The following is a 22,968-nucleotide window of genomic DNA, read 5'->3' on the forward strand; positions in this document are numbered from 1 at the left end:
TTTTCAATAGTAAAAATCTTATTGGAATTCATAGAATGCCATCAATACTTCATGGAATGAGCCCTACATCTGATACAAGTATCACTCAACCTGCTATTGCATGTAATCACATTCTGCCCTCATGATCACTGAGAACAGGAGACTTCTCATGTTGGAAGGAAGGAATAATTTAAAACACAGAAGTGCTACATTGGCATCTGGGTTCTGCTCTAAATGTGTCATTGTCACAGAAGAAACAACTATGTAACTGCAATGTGTACTTGATTCATATCTATACACAAAGATAAGTATTTACCTTTAACTGAGTTAAATTCATAGAAGGCTGTTTTTCCAAAACATGAATTTCATGAGCCAATGTATCAGCAACATAGATATACCTTTACAGAAAAGATATAATGGTTAGAGTTTTCTGTCAATATAAAACTTCATTAATACAGTGAAAATACATCTTAATAACCTGTCAAGAAATTAATCAATGATGTGCCCTCAAGGAATTCTTAATAAAGGTCAATTTTTACTTAAAAAAGTAAACTTTCAAAATCAATTCAGCAGTGCTCCAACAATCATGGTATTATTAAATTATTTTTCAATAGGTCTGAAAGGAAAAATAACATAGAACTTCAATCTGTAAATACAGTCCATGGTATTTGTTATTGAAATGGAAATAAGACAAATCAGGTGAAATACTGATCCCGTTTGATGAATCAAATCCTTCTGCTACAAGTTTAACTTCATTTGGACTATAGTAAATAACATTTGCCCAGTGTAAGTTCAAGTAAGTTTCCAAACACTTTAAGAAAGGATCAGAGAAGTAGTGATCCTTGGTGGCAAATGTTTGGTTCCTTAGCAAAGCTTCTACATTCTAAAATGTAATTTGATATTTCTATCATTTATATGCTATCAAAATGCATTTTATTCAGATGGTAATAAATATATTAATAAAATATGGTATAATAAAAGATACATTAATACATGGGAAATTTTAACAGTGAGAGAGAAGTATTCATAACAACATAGATACACTTAAGTGGGACTTAGAGGTAGATAGAAACAGATACAGATTCAGCCTTTCTCCTCTGAAGTTTATAATGTGTTGGGAGAATCAGATTGGTTCATATACAAGAGACACCTAAGTCTGCTACCATGAGAAATAGTTTAAGTCTAAAGAAATCAGAAATTAGTTCAATCTGAAGAGGCCTCTAATTTTTGAGTATGCAGAAAGACTCTCAAAACAAGGGAAAATATGAACAAAAGACACAGATACAGAAATTAGATTTGAGGGTTTTGAGGATGAAGATCTTCCCAGACAGCAGAAAACACTGGATCCAAGGAAAAGGAACAAAAGCCACAAAGGATGATTGTAAAATGGTAAGTTGGTTCTTTTAGAAAATATGGAAAGAATAGAAAAGGAAGGATAAGGCTAAAGAGTCCAGGCCTTTCTAGCCTTGATTGATAAAATACTCAGAATGAAGACATGGTACAATAATAAACTGTCAGCTTAGTTCAACAATTACTGTCCATTTCCTTTGCCTTGGTGCTTTGATTAACATCAGCATTCAGAGATGAAGACAGCTCCCACTTTTGGAATCCTTCATTAAGGATTATTCATAATGAATCACAGGAAGACCACGCTAGCCAGAGAGCAAAAGACAGAAGTAGGTTGAAAATAAGTTGTAGCTCATCTTATAGTCTAGCCAGAGAGGATGACTACAGGCAAAGAAGGAAGAGAAACAAGACAATTTGCTCATAGACTAAATAGCAATAATGGAAGTAGAGTCAGAGATAAGCTCTCTGTTCATTACGATAAAACAAATTTTCTATTAATTAGTATTTCTATTTTTAGCTTGGGTGTCCAGAAAGTTTTGCTTTCATGATGGAAATATAAGAGGTAGGAAGCAAAACACATTTGGCTAGAGAAGCTGGATCATATCAGCTCCAGTTTAAATAAAACGATTCTATATCATTTTCAGTAACCAGAAGAAAGGAGTTGCACTGCAAAAAAATAAGAACATTTAGTTGTCAAGGAATGCTACATTTATATCCTGTCATAATTTAAGTTGTCTAATGAACTAAGGCAGTAGAAGAGAATGTTAATAAACAATTTAATATCCTCTCCTATATCTTGTGGTTGTGCATACTGAAATAAGAGAATTTCTGCAAGACTACTTGGCATTATTTACAAAGCTAACATTTAAAGGGTTTGAACTGTGCAAGTATTTCTATTTTTAGTGGTCTATCCCTTAGAAACATTTACATAAATGGGAAAAGACATGGGGTTCATAATGTCATTTACTCAGACTCCTTGCTGCAAATTGATCTCAGGTCTGTATGAATCCAAAATCTGTAAATTTAACTACTGTGTTCTCAGACTATTTTTTTTTTTAACAATCATAAGGTTTGAGTTAACTGTATACTGCTTGAGCCTCCAGCCCTTTATACCATATTAAGAAGTTTTTACTTAAAAAGTAACTGGATAAGTTTTGATAGTAAATGAGAACTATAAAAGGGTTTTTATTCAGAAAAAGAAGCTACACGTCCATCAATAGTGAAAAAATTAAATTAGTTTAGGATCATCCATATAATGGAATAGTATGTACTCAAGAAATAAAATATTTTTATTTTAAATAGCTACCTGGTATTTCGATATATACATTAATTCAATCCCATTTTATTAAAGTTTACATTTATAAAAATAAATTTGCTAAAAATATATACCAAGTTTTATATACTATGTAATTATATCCTTATATAATATCTATAAATACATATAATCATATATTGTATGTAAATATATCTACTATACATATATGAAATTATATGAACAGGTCAAAAAAGCTATATTCAAATTTAAAAACTTAAAAATACCCAACATGAAAGTAAGGAATTTGGCCATCACCACAACTTAGAGTTAAAGAAGATATTCTGTAAAGGATCATACTTTTTATCAGGTGAAATACTGATCCCGTTTGCTGAATCAAATCCTTCTGCTATGAGTTTAACTTCATTTGGACTATAGTAAATAACATTTGCCCAGTGTAAGTTCAAGTAAGTTTCCAAATACTTCAAGAAAGGATCAGAGAAGTAGTGATCATTGGTGGCATAGAAATGTGCTGGTCCAACAGCTACGATATCATTCACACTGGAAGACAAAAACATATGAGAGAAAATAAAAGGCCTTATTGGTCTTCATATTGAAGCTTAGATCAAGTACCTGTAGAATTTATACAACATGTATTTTATATTTTAGATTAGTTTTTTTCCAAGAAAAGATAAGCTAAAAATCACATGACTATAATATATAAAATATATAACAATATTATTTGCAAAAGGACTGTTTTGTTTGTGGTACCAGGTAACTTGAAGAGAGGTCATTTAGCAATTATAGCAGGATGATTATTAAATAAAAGATCTAGTCAGATGTAATGGCCCATATCTGTAAGTCTAACATTTAGGAGGCTTAGGTATTAGGATCAAAATCTTGAGGTCAAGCTAGGCCATATAGAGAAATGATGTTGAAAGAAAGTAAAAGAAAAATAAAGAAGGAAGGAAGAAAAGAAGAAAATGAGAAAAAGAGAGAGAACTCGGTTCCATGTGGAATTTTTGTGGGTTTTTTTTTTTTCCATAAGCAGTGTAGGGTTAACAACTGTACATCAGAACAGAGATGTCAGGTAATATAGAACCTGTCTCACTGTCAGCAATATTTACCTGGCCCCTATTGCTCAGCTGCTGGATTTTCCTCAGTCCTTTGCTTCATTATCAGTCAAACTAAGGTTGACTGTTCAATTTCTACCTGCCTCACAAAGCCGACATGCTGAGAATGAACAGACCCTCAATAAACACTTGCAGAGAGATGAATGATGAAATTGCTGTAGTACAATACTTCAGGTGAGAGATTGATATGCTAAAAACAATTACATTTTTAAAACCAGTTAGAAAAGGGTGTTATTAAATTTAAATTCCAATTATCCTATGCAAAAAGTTCTGAAAGAACTGCTTTCTCCTTTGTCAAATGAAAAATATGGAGCTTACAAGGATGGTGGGTCTCTCTCTCTAATTTTTTTTTTCTGAGAAAGCTCCATCATTCAGGCAGAGGATGCTTGAATGGTATTGATACTCCTTATTTATTATGAAGTACATTTTGGGAAAGAATGATTAGAGGTTATATGCTGATGCCCTAGATAGGGAAATAGAAATTAAAAATATCCATCAAAGTTAAACTAGAAGCAGTAAGCTAATGGCAGCTGAGCTGGCAGTGTACATGCAATTCTTTTTTAGCTATATTACCCAGCACCGTTATATTCTTGAGTTAGTAGTGACCCATTTGCAACTTGAATGCCTCTAGTTCTGTAGGCCCTTAGCTCACAGCCACTACTAAACCCAGCTAACTCCATGAGAACCTTTGTATCAAAGTCCCATGAAAACCACACAAACCCATATAAATACTTCTGGGGCAAACACTTCAGCACTAAGGCATCTTCAATGGGATGATAACAGAAAAAATAGTGAGGTTTGTCTTCTACTCTCAGGAGGAGCTTGAAGGGTATAGTTTTATAGTCCAGGATTTTATCTTTTCTTAAGGGAGTATATATAGAATGCTGATTATTATTAGTATAAAGAGTGACATTATGGGGCTGGGAAGGTGGCTCAGTGGTAGAGCGCTTGCCTTGCATACATGAGGCCCTGGGTTCGATTCCTCAGCACCACATAAGCAAAAAGAAAAAAAAAGCCAGAAGTGGTGCTGTGGCTCAAATGGTAGAGCGCAAGCCTTGAGCTGAAGAGCTGAGGGACAGTGCCCAGGTCCAGAGTTCAGGCCCCACAACCGGACCAAAAAAAAAAAAAAGAGTGACATTAACTTTCATGTATGCTCTCCCTCATTTACAATGAAACTATATATGTATGAATTGTATATATATATATATATATATATATATATATATATATATATGGTGTGGGGAAAGAGAGAGAGAGGGAGAGAGATTGTATAGGTTGAATGTCCCCTTGGGACCAGAAGTATTTCTGGTTTTCTATTTTAGAATAATTGCATGATGTAAATAACATACATTTGCATGATGTAAATAACATCTTATTTGGGACACAAATCTAAACATGGAATTCATGTTTCCTATCTACTTGAAACACATAGTTAGAAGGCAACTTTTAAAAAAATTTTTGGTGCTACTGGGGTTTTAAATTCAGGATCTCAGCTTATTAGGCAGGTTACACTTTCAACTGTTTTTATTTAATTGTTTTAATATTATTTAATATTATTAAAATTTTTGTAGAATCTTGTCTTTTTTTCCCCTGAAGCCAAGATCCTCCTGTCTATGCCTCCCATGTACCTGGAATTACAGGTGTAAGTCACTGTACCTGGTCTGCTGAAAGTAATTTTATACAATATTTTGTAGCATAGTATTTTTTATATATTTTTATCGCAGAAATGCTGTACTGAGGGATTAGTTACATGAGTAAGGTAATGAGTAGATTTCCTATCAAGCATTGTCACTTCCTCCTTTGTTTTTCCCCCTAGTATCCCTTCCCTCCCACCTCCCCAATTCTTCCCTCCCCCCACCAAAGTTGTAAAGTTTGTTTTCAACATAGTGTCTTGTACATCTCATTGTTACAATGGGTTAACCTGTATCCTTATCTCAGCATTTTGTTATTTCCCTTCCCCTCCCCAAATTAGAAAAATTTTTATACAAGATGCAGGATTCATGCCCAGAAGAAAATTTTGTGCTGTGAAGATTTCCATTGTAGCATCATTTTTGTACTCAGAATGTTTCAGATTACAGAGCCTTCCAGACTTGAAGTTTTAAGGTTAAAATGCTTATAAAATTCCATATAAATATCCATATTTATAGAGACACAGATAGATAGACACCTACATTTTTACCTAAATATTATACCATATATTGTATAAACATATAGTTATATAATATATAATTATATTTTGTAATATATACTGTGATATATCATGTGTTAGGTATGTATGTATCTATCTATCTATCTACCTATCTGCCAGATTTTACAAAAAATAAGAGGATCACCCATCCTGAGAAATGTTTGAGAATGCTAGAGATAAATCTTCTGGAGAATGTATTAAAGGAGGAATTACCTTGGAAGAAGCTCATGTTTGATTGTTTTCAGATGCAACAGAGAATTTTCTTCTTCTTCAAACTTAAAAATTTCCACTGTATTCTTGAAGTCCGGATGGTTTACAACAAAGAGATAAACTGTGTCATCTAAAGGATCGAAAGAAGAGAGTTAATTTACAAGACATAACCATAGGACCTCTGGGCAGACACTGACATTTAAATACCACAGGCAAGGAAAGGTTGAATATACAAGCTGTAAGATGACTTAACAAGTCATTCTTCCTGGTCTAGCCCATCACTGTCTATCTGCTGTTATTCCTGATCATTGGTCCCTTGACCTTTAAGAAAGAGTGCCTCCCACTCCATATACATAATTCATGCATAATCTGTTTAGAGATTAATTCTGAAATACAGCTCTTTTAAATACAATAATCACAAGTATGTGAAAAGGTTATGAAATTTAAACATTCTTTCAGATGTTAACTGTTAGAAATTTCAAAGTAACATAACCTACTGCCAGAGGAAGAGGCAAGTGGACAAGTTGTTTGTATGAAGAATACAAAAATAATTCATGAGCTGACTGTCCTTCCTTCCTATTATTAATAAGATCCAAACCTATTGTTCACAGTCATTTGTGAACCACTGCATGATTCCTAACATTGGTAGCTCATCAGCTCTTACCGTTGTCTATGAAAGTGCTGATGCCATGAGGATTAAATGAAGCCAAGTCAAATCCTCGGCTGATTCTTAACTCCAGTGCCCTCGGTTTTTCATCTTTTAGATCCATCATTAGTATGCCTCCAGACTTATCCGGTGCAAAGCTGTGGAGTCCTGGAAATTTTAGACCCTTTCCAAAAACCGTGAAAAAAAGTGAATTACAAAGGCTTGAGTATTTGTATGCAGTGAAGTGGGAACTACACATGAATGGTAAGTAGAGACTCTGGTTCAAGGTGATGGCATAAAGCCATAAAGACAGAGGAAACAGAGGAAAATAAACAATAGAAGAAATTATAATTGGGAGTTGAAAAGTTGAAAGCTGAACAATAACTGATTTTGTTGAGCTGAGTCAGAAGAGTAGGGATTTTTTTCTCTTCAAGGTCTCCCAGAGGATAAGCAGACTCCCAGACTCCAGACAGAGCTGAATATAGGGATAAGAGAAGCGTGCATTTTAACAGAAACCCTCAAGCCCTGGGCCTATACTCTACTAAATTTTGTTCATGACTCCCCTCCTTGTCTCACATTGCATATCCAATCCATCCGCAAATCCTGTTGTCTTGAACACTGAAAATACATTCCTTCCTAAGGATGTGAACTGTTCTCACCCCTTCCTCCATGGCTGCCGTGGCCCACTTCTGTACCATAATTATAACAACAGCTTCCAACTGGCCTTTCTGCTTCTATACTGAACCCTTATCAGTGTTTCTCATCTCAGCTTCCAGATTACCTCTGCTGATGTCATACCTCTGATAAAAAAATCTCTAATGGCTTCTCATCTTCCTCAGGTTATGAGCAGAAATTCTTAGGATAGCTTGATGACACTATATAATTGGCCCTTCTCACCTTCCTCTCCTTTCCCCACACTCTTATCTCTCCCCCATCACCTGGGATTCTTGCTCGCTCAGGTTCCTTGGCCATCCAGGCTCCAAGAAGTCAGTTCTCCCTTCAGGATGTACATTCTTTGTTCTTTCTAGGAATGCTCACCTCAGCCTCCAGATATATATAGGATTCTTTCCCTCTTTTTTTCCCTGGTTTGCTTTTCTCCATTATCCTCATTGCCATTTGACATAGGTATATATTAACAGTTACAAGAATGCTGTACCATGGGACTAAGACAAATGAAGACAGGCCAGTGAGGCGGTCCTTATTGTCTTTCCAGCACAGTGGGTCTACCCTTCTCAGAGCCATGTGCTACTCTTCTAGCCTGCAAGTGTCTTCCTGAAAAATTGGCAAAATTGATGACTCTTCTGACATTTGGACAACATCCCTCATCAGAGAACTCATCTGTATCCTCTTCTAAATAGCAGCAAGAAAACACCCTCCCCACAGCCACCACTCCCCACTGCCCTGCCTTCCATGTGTTTGGTTAAAGCACTGTTACCATCTCACACATATTCATAGAATCCAGTGAGGCACAAGCTAATGCCTGTCATGTTTACTCCTTTCTAGACCCCTGTGCCTTAAAGGCTACTGGTAAATCATTCAGCCTTTCTCACTTATTTGTAATGTCCCTCATCTACATTTTCATGTGGGCGTTAGAAAATTCTGTTTTGTTCTTTTGATGTCTCATACCTATTTCAGTGCCAATATAATGTTTTTAAATTACTATGGCTTTTTAAACATGCCTATATATTACATATATATGGGTGATTAAATTGCTACCATGAATGAAACGTTGTCATTATCATAACATCTTCTACTTATTTTTTTCTAGTTTGTGGAAAAGCCATGGCATTTTTATAGGCTTATTTTGTACCCAGCTAACTCACTAAAATCTCCTTCTAACTCTGATAGTCTGATAGCTGAAACTATGGGGTATGTAAAAAGCAACAGCCACAACAGAATCCATTATCTTACAATAATGGCACTTTTGTCTGTTTTTTTTTTCTTCTGTCTCATATTTCTTATTCTTGTTGGTTAGGTTATTAAGAGCTTTAATAGATTATTGATGGTGGTTGTGGTAGTGGGCATTTTTTCCTGTTCTGCATGTTAATGGGAATATAGCTAATGTTTCACCATTAAGACTGATGCGTACTGTAGATTTCTGGGAATTTTCCTTCTATTTCTAGCTCACCTGGAGCTATTAATCAGGAATGAGTATTGAATTTTATTTAATGATCTTTTGGCACTCCCGAGAATATCTAGGTCTTCTTCTTTTTTAACATCAGTTACTCAATAAATTCTCCAGCTATCTATAAAATGCTGATTCATCATTACCAGGCACAGTAAATTTTACTGGAATGCACTGTTTCATGAAGCTAATACAATGTTGCTACATTTTATGCATATTTAAAGATACAATAGAAAAATAAGACTCACTTCATGCACAAAATTTGACATAATAGGATCCTTCTAGTTAAAACACAAAAACAAAAACAGAACAAAACCATGTGTCTACAGTTGCATACTTGTAAGGCTGGCAGGCTCAGTAAATAGAATATACTGGAGTTATATTTCTGCTACTTCAGCTGTCACTAAACTCTATTCTTTATTAAGGATCCCAAACATCATGGCTTCTATGCAAAGGAAATGCTACCAGATAGGATAACTACTCACAGTTATTGTAATATTTCCTATCACTTCAATATTTTTCCTTATTTAAACATTTTATTTTAGTTTTAACTGTGATAAAATAGTAACAACATACAAGTCCTCATCATTACCCTTCTGAAGTATACAGTTCAGTAGTACTAATAAACTACATTCACCTTATTGTTTAAATCCTTCTATTCTATTCTTTGTAATCCAATCCCTCACCAAGTATGATGTTAAGTTTTGAGATGCCCCTCAAATCTATACCTGTGGAAAAGTATGGGGCAGATGGGCTAAAATGCTGAGAAGAGAAAGAAATTCCTCTGCCATATATAAATTATTCAATTAGCAAGGAAGCACATAGTTGGAATGTCAGAGAAAGACAATGCCCAGTGAAGGAAAAACAGCAGTAAAGAGGCAGTGCTTCTAAATTTGAAAAACAAAACAAAACCCTCCTTCAAACCAGTCATATAACTAAGAATCACAGAAAATAAGCAGAAAATCCTTGTTGATGTGGCTAGACATATGTCTCTAATGTGCAACTCTGCTAAAATGACTATAGATTTTTTGTGCCGAGAAACCTGACTCCTCATGTACAAAAAGTCTTGAAATAGTTTAAGTTTTGAATTACATAAAGTGCAAATAACACACCTTTGAAAAAACAGTACAACTTTTTAATCTAGGATTTTTACATATTTAAGTTATGAATAATTGTGATTAGTCCCAGCATCCCCTTGCCAAAACCTATAAACTGACGTGTGCTTTAACAAACTCCTATTATAATTAGTGCTTGATTCATTTTATGTAGGCCATTAAAACTAGTTTGAGCTTAGCAACGCTATTTCTTGGCCATTAATAGTAATAACCAGCAGTTCAGTCGTTCATATAAAATCTATCAGGAACCTGAGGAGAGTTCCAAACCTCATTCTCTTCTAAACTCAGTTCTCTTACCTTTCTTACAAGTCTGACAACTGTTTATTAGGGTTGCAGCTCTTTTCTGAAGTATCTCTAAGTTTTTTACTCCCCTTCTGAGTCTCAGAGCCTGAAAATAAATGGGTGTGGAGGGGGAACTTTTGGAGTAAGGTATTCCTTCAAAACAAACTGGCCCCATGAAGATGCAAAAGATTCTTATTTCTGTTCAAGCCAGGGAACTGGTGGTCAGAAACCCTCATCTGCCTACTCATTGTGCTTCTCAATTAGCATGAGTATTGGTCCAGCAAACATCATGCACATCAATGTTTTAACATCTTTCTATGGCATCCTCAGAAGAGATATTGTTTTTCAGCCTGAAAGAATTAAAATAAGAATGAAGTGCATAAATAAACTCAGTTAATAACTTTCCAATATACTATTCAGGGGGAAAAAAGAAAGAAAGAAAGAAAAAGCTTCAGCCTTGGTTTGGGAATGTTGGGTTTATTATTTGAAATAACAGATTTGAATATGTAAATTTTAATATGCTTAAATCTGAATATGTAATGGCAAGAAGGATGGATACAGTATTTAAAATAGGATAATGGTGGTATCGCACATCCACAATAATGTCTCAAATATCTTTTTTTATCATCTATTTCTTTAATTTAAAAAAATCATTTTTTTGGGGGGGGGGGTCCAGTTGTGGGCCTTGAACTCTGGGCCTGGGCGCTGTCCCTCAGCTCTTCAGCTCACGGCTAGCGCTCTACCACTTGAGCCACAGCACCACTTCCAGCTTTTTTCTTTTTGCTTATGTGGTGCTGAGGAATGGAACCCAGGGCCTCATGCATGAAAGGCAAGCGCTCTACCACTGAGCCACCTTCCCAGCCCGAAAAATGACACATTTTTAAAACAAAGATTGTATTGAAATATTCCAGTCCCAAATAAATAATCAATCCATTGGAAAAGACTGTCTGTATGTTTAGAAAAGCTTAAAGAAATTTCTAAGACCTAGTCTGACCTATCTCCCTGCCCCAAGTTATGTTACAAAGTAAAGGACTTAAAGATAAGATCTCAACAATCAAAAACAAAAAACCAAGAAACAAAATACATCCCTGTGCTCCTCTACTGTTTGGGGGGAAAGAAGACAGTACTCACCACGCTAAAGAAAGCCAGGCCATTGGGAAGAATGTCAATGTCTTCAGCGCCGGCTTCTGTAAATTCAAGAACTAGGTAAATGTCATTTTCAAAACCTGTTACTTGTTAGAGATAGAATAACTGGGACTTTGCTCACTTTATAAGAGAGTCTGTATTTTTAGGGATGGTTCCAATCATTTTTCCAAAGCACAGTTGTCTTTAATAAATGTCAGTCTAAGCACTTTCCTGAAGTGAACTTCTGACATTAAATGTTAAATATTTTATGTTTACTCAAATCAAAGTCAAGTTATCACTACATTTCCAGCTATGATACAGAAAAAGTTGACATCTGTACACTTTTATGATAAACATCCAGATGTCTGTATAAAAGTAATTGACATCAAGGGAATATTACGTTCAGAAGGAAGGGCTCATAGTCACTTAACCATGCAAATATCCTCGTCTTCTTCTGTGCTCACTCAATCTGAAGCACAAAGACATTTCTCTCATTAAACAGAGAGAAAACACCTGGGATTACTTATTCCCTCTCTTTTTAAAACAATGCCTATTTGTTCTCATAAGCAAAGAAACTTTTCTATTTGCTCTTGAAATTTAGGTTTTAAATTATAGGAAAAAACTAGCAAAGAAAAATTAATGTAGAATACCATGCACTTAAACCAGCTGAAGCTGCCAGCTCCCATTTCTGTGGCAGGCTACAATTATTATTGATTGTTTATTGACTTGTCTGCACTATACTCAACATAGCACAGCAAATAATTAGATGTAAGACTTTCCCAATGGTCTCCCTATATAAATTCTTCAGACAGAAAATAGACCCAAACACAGAAAAGAGGAATAAAAATGGCTTAGATCAAGTCAAATCATGACACTTTTTTTGAGGTTACAAAATCCAATCTTCCACTTTAAGACCCCTCTGAAAGGATTTCTCCAAGATTATTTCAAAATTGTAAATCCAAACACCATTCTGGTTTTGATTCATGAGTTTGTATTTAGTCAGTTGGTTCCAATATTGTTTGCTATTTACAGAGCAGGAAAGTGACCCAAAATAATGCCAAGAACGTTACATTATAAACATGAGGTATATATCTTCCTGCTCCTCAGAGATAAAATAGATATTAAAAAAAAACTTAAGCTTTTTATAGTGGAGGGGATCAGTAGATCCTTGAAGAACCACAATGGCTTCAAAGGGCTTTCAACTACTGGTTAAAACAAGGTAAACATATCCAGACCTACACATTGCAAAATGTCTTCTAAATGTATTGCTAAGAATTCTTCTGTGAAAATACTCCTTCCTTGATACATATGCGCACATACAGAATTTCGGTCCAAGATTTCTAAATAGCAAGTCAGTTGTCAGTTAATGAAATTTATCTTTCCTGAAAAATTATTTAGGAAAATTTAACTTTTATGTGTACATATTTACACACATAAAAATAAAAGAAAATATTAAAAATGCTTCCTTAGGTTAGTAGAATTACAAGTGATTTTAAATTTCTTGTGTGTACTAGCGCGTGAACTCAAGGTTAGCGAGTTACTACTTGAGCCATTGCTCTACTTCTGGGTTGTTGGTAGTTAATCAGACGTAAGTCACACACAAACTGTTCTACCCAGCTGGCCTCAAAACACAATCCTCAGAATCCCAGACACTTAAGAATTAGAGGTGTGAACCACTGGTTCTTGCTTAATTTTTTTCTTTTGAAATAATCTTTTTTTGTTGTTGTTAAAGATTTCTATAGGCTTGGGTGTAGTACACACTCAGAATGTGAAAAGTCCTGATCAAACCTCAGTCAAAAAAATCAATTAATTAAAATAAGAAAACAAAAATATTTCCTACAAGTAATATTATTTTAATAATCAAGAACAAAAATCTTATTTTTGTTTTTGTTGGTCATGGGGCTTGAACTCTGGGCGTGGGCGCTGTCCCTCAGCTCTTCAGCTCAAGATGAGCACTCTACCACTTGAGCCACAGCGCCACTTCTGGTTTTCTAGTCATTAATTGGATATAAGAGTCTCATGGACTTTCTTGCTGGGGCTGGCTTTGAACCTCTATCCTCAGATCTCAGCGTCCTGAGTAGCTTTCATTTTCTTTTTGTCTTGTTTGTTCATTTATCTATCTTTAGTAGGGTAAGGGGAGGCACAGAAATGGAGGAACAAAGAGTGAAAAAATGCACTAGACACTATGTTGAAAATGAACTATACAACTTGTGGATAAGGACAGGAAGGAAAAACTGGGAAAGAGGGAGGGAAGGGATGACACTGTCCAAAAAGAAATGTACTCTTACCTGACTTATGTAACTGTAACCCCTCTCTAAATCAATTCTTTAGTATCAATTTAAAATTATTTTGTTAAAAAGCTAAAGACTGGGCCAGGAACCAGTGGTTCACATCTGTAGTCATAGCTATTCAGGAGGCTGAGATCTGAAGATTGAGGTTTGAAGCCAGCCTATCTCCAATAAAGTACTCAGAAACAGCCTAAAGTGGTGTTGCAGCTCAAGTGATAGAGCTCTAACCTTGAGCACAAAGAGGCTTAGGGACAGTACCCTGGCCCTGAGGTTAAGCACAAGGTGGTGGGGGGAGGTAAGGGACTGGGGGTGGTAGTGGGTGGGGGAAGCTAAAGACTGGGTATGGTGGTATATGATAATAGCCATAGCTTTTCAGGAAGTAGAGATAGGAGGATGGAAGACGACAGGTCCCAGGTTAAACCATAAGATCTTATTGAAAAATAATCTAAAGTTAAAGGGGCTAGGGGCATAGCTCAAGTGGTAAAGTACTTGGAAAAGTCTGTACCAATCCTCAGGATCAATGTTTATATAAAGTTAATGTAAGATGTGTGTGTGTGTGTGTGTGTGTGTGTGTGTGTGTGTGTGTGTGTGTGTGTGTGTGTGTGTGTGTGTGTGTGTGTGTGTGTGTGTGTGTGTGTGTGTGTGTGTGTGTGTGTGTGTGTGTGCAGAAAGCAAGGAGAAAGGACTCATTTCTTAGTAAGATTATTCTCAAGTACATGGATACTACTGAAATAAATATAAGGTCCTTTCTACCCTTGCTGTCCACCATACCAACTTAACCTTTGACTAATTAGGAATGTATGTCCATCAACCTTATTCCTTGTTACCAAAGACCACTAGATAAACAAGTGTTCTTGAAGAAAAGTCTATAACCACAAGTTACTATTGAACGTTCTGCATTGCAACAATGAGATGTACAAGTCGTTATGTTGAAAACGAACTACAACTTTGGTGGGGGTAAGGGGGAGAGGAGGATAGGGTGGGGAGGTGGGGGAGGGGAGGATGGGAAGGGATGGGAAGGGGAAACAAAGGAGGAGGCTACAATTCTTGATAAGAAATGTACTCATTATCTTGCCCATGTAATTGTAACCCCTCTGTAGAGTATTTTTACAATAAAAAAAAAAAAGCAAATGCTTATCAGGTGTGGACTAACCATGGGGCAAAAGGGAAAAAAAGCACAATTCTAATTAAATCTAAAAATGTTCCTCAAATGTGCCTCTAATCACTCATCTTCTCTGCTCTGTTGCCTTTGAAACGCCTCAGAGGCATTAACCATTTCCACGAGAGGGGCCAGAGGTGACAGATTTCCTCCTTCTTTCCAATTCCAGACAGCAGCTCACACACATCACAACATAAAGGTCACAAACACAGACAGATGCCTGTTCAGAATACAAATGCTGCTAGGCTTGTTTTGCTCTGAGGCACACTCTGTCTCAGCAAGCTATAACAGGGATATACTTGGCAGTTTGTCCTGTAATATGTCTGGTGATGCCCTGTTGTCTACTCTGAGACTTGAATTCACAGAAGGTGAGCTTCGCGGGGCAAGGGCTGTTCAATGATGTGACAATTATTAACTCAGTCACAAAAGTCACTTAAGAGATCAATGACCCAACCTCCCACTCTTGTATAACATCCCTCACAGATGTCAATCCTGGCTACTGGAAAACCATTTCTGAGATGCTGGTTCTTCTTGGTTGCTGCCAGCAGATGGAATGAAGTCGCTGGATTACTCAAGTCTCCAAAACCACCTTAGTTCTAGAACTGTGTGTTTTGTCCTGCACCCATCTAGCCAACCTGGCATTTAATACTGAGTTTGTATCTTCCTGCTGTTTGGGCAGCTGTGAGAAAGACAAGCCCTAGGCGAGTCAGCCAGTTTAACTGGAGGAGGTATGACTAGAAAAGAGATGTACAAAGAATGAGAGGGCAACTTCGGATCTCTAGAGAAACTAAAGCAGGAAGGTTGCTCTGACAACTTCAGGTTGTACTGAGCGCATTCTGGTTGTAATTTCATGATGACTATCAAAACTTTAAACATATACTCCAAATGCAACAATCTCACTGTTAAGGACTTAGTTATAGGTATACAAATACAGAAGCAAAGATGGTCACAGGTTTGTCTAGAGTTGCAAAAATTTGCAACAATAGGGTTATATCAAAGGAAAAGAATCAATCAGCAGAGTTAAGAGAAAAGCCTGCAGAATGAGAAAAAAAATCTCTAAGTTTCATCTGACAAGATGTTAATACCCAGAGCATGAAAGGATCTTTAAAAAACTTAACATAATAATCAGAATGAAATTTAAAAATGGAAACATGGTCAGTTTTGATAAAGGTTGTGTTTATAGTATCAGAAGTAGACATACAAATAGCCAACAAGATATTAAAAAGTTCTCAATCAGGGAAATGTAAGTCAAAGCTACAGTGAGACATCATTTCATCCCAGTCAGAATGGCTATGCTTAAAAAGGATAAAAAATAACAAATGCTGGCTATGAAGTAGAGAAAAGGAAATTATTTCATACTAAATTAGTCCAGTCCTTATGGACAATAACATGGACAATGTTCAGAAAAAAGTAAAAATAAAACTATATATGTTCTAGTAAACCACTTTACTGGATAAATGAAATTACTACATAAAGGAGATACTGGCATGACCAGGTTCATTGCAACACAATGGCAAAGATGCAGAGTCACCAAGATGTCCATTAATAGATGAATGGATTTATTTTAATGTGGCATTCTACATTTGTAAGACACATTTGTAGTTATATTGAAATATCATTCACTCCTTAAAAAGGATAAAATCTTGAACTGGTTGTGATGCTGGATGTCTGAAATCTAGTACACAGGAGGCTATGTCAGGAGGATCACAAGTTCAAGGCTCATGAAATCTTCTCATGGGCAGCAACATAATGGAACTGGAAGATTCTATATTTAATTAGGTTAACCAGAAATAGAAAGACAATGATCATGTCCTTAACTCACTTGTAGAAGCTAAAAGACTTGAAGATATGGAAGTAGAGAGCAGAACACAGCACAAGAAGACAGGAAGGACAGGAGAATGGGTATGGCAAATATAGATAATAGATACAAAAATACAATCAAGGGAGAAGTAATTCTGATGTTCTATAGCATTAATATATGTCACTGAGTTACTGTAGTTTATAATAACTAAGATAACTAGAAGGGGAAAGTTTGAAGGTTCCTAACCAACAGAAATTTTGAGGAGATAGAAATGCTAACTACCTATTCTAGCCATTACAATTGTATCCATATATTAAATCATCTAATTAAACCCTATAAATAGGTACAAACATATATCTTTCAAGAACTAAAGATTTAAAAAAATAATGACAAACCAGGGTGTCAGTTGATTGGAATACATTTGTACACATGTGAAAATGTCACAAGGAACCTTCCCTCCCAATGAGTGCTAACAAAAAGAAAGTAAAAGTATCTAAGATCTACATGTTTGATATAGTCACCAAGCAAAGTTTTATCCAGTGCTCCTCACATCCACTGACTGGGAGAAGTTAGCAACATCATGGTAAGTTTTTATTCCGTTACTATTGACCATGCTGTTCATAGTACATTATAAATTAATGAACGTTTGGTGCACAATTAGCTTGCTTTCCTTCTTCTGTTAAAAGCATTCATGTGGTTAATGTAAATATTTAGGTTTGTGGCATAATTTTTTGGACTGAGGCAGTTCTATAATGTCATTCATTGGTTTAGAAACAGTGCAATAGGAAACCAGGGCCAGACTCTTTTGAGGTAGCATGTATAAAGGGGTTTACTCTTTATTTCCATTGCAATTTATTTGGAGAAGGTCTGGGAAATCTGACAGAAATCACAAGAGACTGGAATCCCTTGACTTCTGAGGATGTACTTAATCTACATTGGCTATTTCTTCATTTAAAAAATATCAGTGATCTAAATAAAAGAAAATAGTCTGGCCATCTTATGACTTCTGAGATAGTCTGCAGATACGCTCTGGCAATTAAATAGGACTGAAATGAGATGTCTCTTGGAAATGCTCTTCAATCGAGGAAGGACAATATGAATGTAGAAGATAACAACAGTAACCCAAATTGATAAATAAAACATAGTGTCTTTTATACAATGTGTATAGGTATATACGCAGATTAGTATTCAGCCGAATAAAGGAAGGAAATTCTGAAACATGCTCTAGCAGGTGAACTTTCAAGAAATCGTTCATGGTGAAATAAATCAGTCCACAAAAATCAAACACTATGTGATTCTACTTAACGAGGATCTCTAGAGCAATGTAATTCATAAAGAGAGAATGGTGGTTGCTGTTAGCCAGGAGGGAACAATGGGTAGCTATTATTTAATAGGAAGGGATGGTAGGGGAAAAACGAAGCAAGGAGTAACAATGCTCCATAGGAAATGGACTGATTACCTTGCTCATATAACTGTAACCCCTCTGTACAGTATCTTTACAATAAAAATATATATTAAAAAATAAAGACGCAATTTTGCAAGATGGAAAAATGTTCTAGAGATGGGTAAAGGTAATCATTGATCAATAGTGAAAATATACATAAAATTGTTAAAATATGTAATTTATCACAAATAATTTTTGACTCAGAAGAAACAAAAAGCCCTGCAACCAAATGTGACTTAAGAAGGGAATTGGGGCTGGGCATCAGTGCCTCACACCTGTAATCCTAGCTATTCAGGAGGCTGAGATCTGAGGATTGCAGTTCAAAGCCAGCCCGGACAGGAAAGGCCATGAGACTCTTATCTCCAACAAACTACTGGAAAACCAGAAGTGGCACCGTGGCTCAAGTGGTAGAGCACTAGCCTTGAGTTGAGCTGAGGGACAGCACCCAGGCCCAGCCCAGAGTTCAAGCCCCATGACCGACAAAAAAAAAAAAAAAAAAAAAAAGGGAATTGGTTAGACTATTTATATAGAGCCCGGAGTAAGTCTATATGTGCTCAAGTATACAGGTGCTCAATCTGGGTTGGAAGGGAAGGGAAGAAAGCAGATTGCAGCTCAAATGTACCATTTGTGAAAACAAAGGCACATATTTGTGTGGGTATATTTGTTTGCATATGCACTGAAAATACCAGGAGGACAGGATATAAATTTTATCTCTGGGGTTGTTTCTGAGAGGGAACAGAGTTTGTAAAGACATTTTTATTTCCAATTTTAGATCTTTCTATACAGTTTGAATATATAATTTTTCTATGAGCTTTGCATAGAAAAACACTGTGCAAGAGGTTGGGTGCTGGTAGCTCACACCTGTAATTCTAGCTACTCAAAAGACTGAGATCTGAGGATGCTGGTTCAAAGCCAGTCAGGGCAGGAAAGTTCGTGAGGCTATTATCTCCAATTAACTACCAAATAGCTGGAAATGAAGCCATGGCTCAAAGTGGTAGAGAGCTAGCCTTAAGCTAGCTCAGGGACAGTACTCAGGTCCTGAGTTCAAGCCCCAAGACCAAAAAAAAAAAAAAAAAAAGAAAAAAGAAAATAAATGAATAATTTTAAAAGAGAAAGAAAACCCTTTGTCTTTTATCTAAGTTTATCTGATTTGGGGAAGGGAAGGGAAGCACAGAAATGGTGAGACAAGAGGTGAACTAATTCAGCAGTGATACTCACTAGACACTATGTTGGAAATTAATATATGGGGATGGGGAATTGGGAGGGAAAAACTCAGAGACAATGAGGGAGGGGGTGACACTGTTCAAAAAGAAATGTACTCATTACCATACTTGTGTAATTGTAACCCCTTTGTATATCACCTTTACAATAAAAAAGACAGAAAGAAAAGACTGCAGTTGATTTAAAAAGATAAAGTGAAGAGAGAGAGAGAGAGAGAGAGAGAGAGAGAGAGAGAGAGAGAGGAAACTCCGCTGACATGTTTCCAAAGCACAGTATATAATGTATAAACGTATGAAGAACTGGCTCTGAGATAGTATGTATAATTTGATCCAATTTAAATTTGTGTGTGAAAAATTCCTAAATAGACAGGAAAGCTATGAAAACATACACAAATTTTGTTTAACAGTGTCATCCATTAGGAAGAATAAAATGATTCTATCTAATATAGATTTTAATAGGTGAACAACAAAACAAGAACACCATCTCTCACTTCTAGATGTGGTTCTTTTAAACATAGGAAATGGCCCATGTGAGTCTAGTTATTCCCTCACTGTGGTTTTCTAACTATTATAAATGATCCAAGATTCTTGACATCAGCCTATTCACAAACTGATCATTATAGTGAAAACTATGAAGGCCAAGCTTTGACAAAGATCATACCATAAATATGTGGTAGAAGTAGAACAAGAAACTAGGTCCTTGACTTTTTCAGTTCTTATCATAGTATAAATGATTGCTAAGAAAGACTTTTTTTATTGATCATTAATAACTTAACAATAGTTACTGGGAATCTATTATGTTCCCAGGACTTTGGAAGACAGCAAAAAGTGAAAAAAAAGAAGAAGCAAGATATGAAGTTTACCCTGGGGGGAAAAATTGCAGGGAAGGTAGAGAGACCCTGTACCAGGAGATTAAACTGGACAGCCATAATCTGTAGCAGAACCAGAGCTGTTCTTAGGAGCCCCTCTGAGACTCAGGTACTGCTACAGTGAATCCTGTAGAGTCAAAGGACCAGTGACATACCACTAGTTAGTCTCTCTTCTGCAGTCACAACCTTCAGTATACATTAGGAAGTGACAAATGTATATTAGGGATAAGTCAGATACTGATCTCAGGGTAGTGAGCAAAGTAAATACTGTTCCTGTCTACACGGACCGTATCTTCCTTTTATTATTTCAGTTCTGGGGCTAGAACTAAGACCCTGAATGCTGAGATTTATTTATTTTTTTTTTTGCTCAAGGCCTGTATTCTATCACTTCAGCTAAAGCTCTGCTTCCAGCTTTTTGGGGAAGTTAACTGGACATAAGAGTCTCAATGACCTTCCTGCCCAAGCTGGCTTTGAACTGTGATTCTCAGTTCATAGCCTCCTGAGTAGCTAGGATTATAGACTTGCGCTGCTAAGGCCTGGCTTACCATCCTCCTGAGGTCCCAACACTAGCTAACCACTAGGATAACAGAGCACGATGTCAGAGGACATCCCCAAAGAACACAGACTTTATGGGCATAACTCAGAGAAGTCACTTAAGAATAAATCCAAACAGTAAACAAATGTGTGCAAGTATTCAATGACAGGGAATGTAAGAAAGAAGAAATACAGAAATGCATAAATTCAAAGGGGAGGGATGGTGCCAAGTGCCAGTGGCACATGCTTGTAATCCTAGTGACTCCGGAGGCTGAGATCAGAGGATTGTGATTTAAAGCCAGCCTGGTGAGAAAAGTCTGTGAGACTCTTATCTCCAATTAGTCACCCCAAAAAAGCTGAAGTGGAGCTGTAGCACAAAATTCAAGCTCCAGGCATGGCAAAAAATGGAGGGGGGAGGTGATGGATCAAAGAGGTTTCTGTTGCTCTAATGAGACTTATTTGCTGGAAAACAGTAACTACATGCAAAAATATTGTTAGTGGATGTTGTAATGTTGGTGGACAAATGATGTAATTCATTTTTTTACTCATACCAATTCCTTTAATCAGGTGGCAGTTTGGAAGGTCTATGGATTCCACTTCTCTGGAGGCTTTAAGTCGATTTCTGTTAAGAAAACAAAAACACTATTTGTTTATATATTCCTTGCTTTAATTTAGAAAAAGTTTAAATAGGGCTGGGAAGGTGGCTCAGTGGTAGAGCACTTGCCTTGCATGCCTGAGACCCTGGGTTCGATTTCCCAGCACCACATAAGCAAAAAGAAAAAAGCCGGAAGTGGCACTGTGGCTCAAGTGGTAGAGCGCTAGCCTTGAGCTGAAGAGCTGAGGGACAGCGCCCAGGCCCAGAGTTCAGGTCCCACGACTGGACCCCCCCCCAAAAAAAAAAAGAAAGAAAAAGTTTAAATAAGCATATGGCAGTAAATCATAAAGCAGCATTAATATACAGTAGATGAAACAGAAAGTAGGAAAGCAAGTACAGGAACATAAAAGAGCACTAGAAATGAAGTTAAAACTAAAATACAGAGTTCTGAGTTCTATATGTGGATAGGAATTAGAGAGAAAGAGAAGAACTCAACCAATTAAACTTGCATCCAAGATCCTATGCAATTATAATCAGAATACTGGCACTGGTGGCTCACACATGTAATCCTAGCTACTCAGGAAGCTGAGATCTGAGGATTACAGTACAGAACTATCATGGGCAGGAAACTCAGTAAGACTCTTATCTCCAATTAACTACCAGAAAACTGGAAGTGGCACTGTGGCTCACAGTGGTAGAGCCACTAGCCTTGAGCAAGAGAGCTCAGGGACAGTGCCCAGGCCCCCAAGTTCTAGCCCCATGACTGACAAAAATTTTAAAAATGTGTGTGTGCGCGCGCATGTGTAATCAGAGTACCATGTCATATTTCTTACACTCAGATTGGGGAAGCCAAAAGTTCTGTCTTCCTGCTTAAGAGCCAAACAATGAAAAGGATGATGATTCTTATACCATCACTGAAGCAAGGCCAAAAGAAAATGGCATTTCTCAGGGCTTGGCCCATAGCAGATACCATAGTTATTTAGCAATATCAGAAATCCCAATGCCTGTGACAGTATTTACTGAGTTTGAAAGATTGGAGAACAGCAACTATTTTAGCAAAATTATTCATTTTACAAAAAGAAAAACAGTAGAAATAGCAAAAGAATACTGAGCTCTGATTGGATACTTTCCGCTTCCTTTCCATGCTAAAGAGCAGGAAGGCAGCCTGGTTCAGCCCATGTGGATAATTCTTTTTTGAAAAAAAATTTATTTATTTATTTTAAACTGAAAACATGTGGATAATTCTATTCGAAAGGCCACATGCTACAGGTTTTCTCTCCTTTCATGTTCTTACCTTCTCTGTTTTCTCTAGCACCATAAAAATAACAATGGTGTTACAGGGAGTTTTACATTTTCCAAAGTAGTTTCCACATACCATACATTTAATAGACCAAATATTAATTGGCTATGTATCCCTTTCCAAATGCCTGATAGCCACTGACTTCCAGACACTGGATATGGAGAAGGCCACTAAATTAATAGGAAAGGAAGGAAGGAAGGAAGGAAGGAAGGAAGGAAGGAAGGAAGGAAGGAAGGAAGGAAGGAAAGAAAGAGGGAGGGAGTAAGGGAGGGAGGGAGGGAGGGAGAGAGGGAGGGAAGAAAGGAAAGAAAAAAGGCAGGTAGGCAGACAGGCTTTGCCTAGATAGTGCAGAACTA

At 36.6% G+C, this 22,968-nt stretch overlaps 1 protein-coding gene across 1 annotated transcript in view; it reads right to left on the minus strand.

The window, feature by feature from the left end:
• Pon2 (paraoxonase 2) overlaps nt 1–22,968 on the minus strand; it is a 35,433-nt gene that overhangs the window by 1,777 nt on the left and 10,688 nt on the right. Inside the window, exons 2-7 of the mRNA XM_069996535.1 lie at nt 21,269–21,339; nt 11,409–11,464; nt 6,774–6,939; nt 6,113–6,239; nt 2,939–3,139; nt 296–377 (exon numbers count right to left, since the gene is read on the minus strand). Coding sequence (XP_069852636.1) covers nt 296–377; nt 2,939–3,139; nt 6,113–6,239; nt 6,774–6,939; nt 11,409–11,464; nt 21,269–21,339 — 703 coding nt within the window. The remainder of the gene's footprint in view (nt 1–295; nt 378–2,938; nt 3,140–6,112; nt 6,240–6,773; nt 6,940–11,408; nt 11,465–21,268; nt 21,340–22,968) is intronic.

This window comes from Dipodomys merriami, unplaced genomic scaffold (assembly GCF_024711535.1).
Source record: "Dipodomys merriami isolate MVZ:Mamm:240054 unplaced genomic scaffold, mDipMer1.0.p SCAF_5, whole genome shotgun sequence".
Classification (NCBI taxonomy): domain Eukaryota; kingdom Metazoa; phylum Chordata; class Mammalia; order Rodentia; family Heteromyidae; genus Dipodomys; species Dipodomys merriami.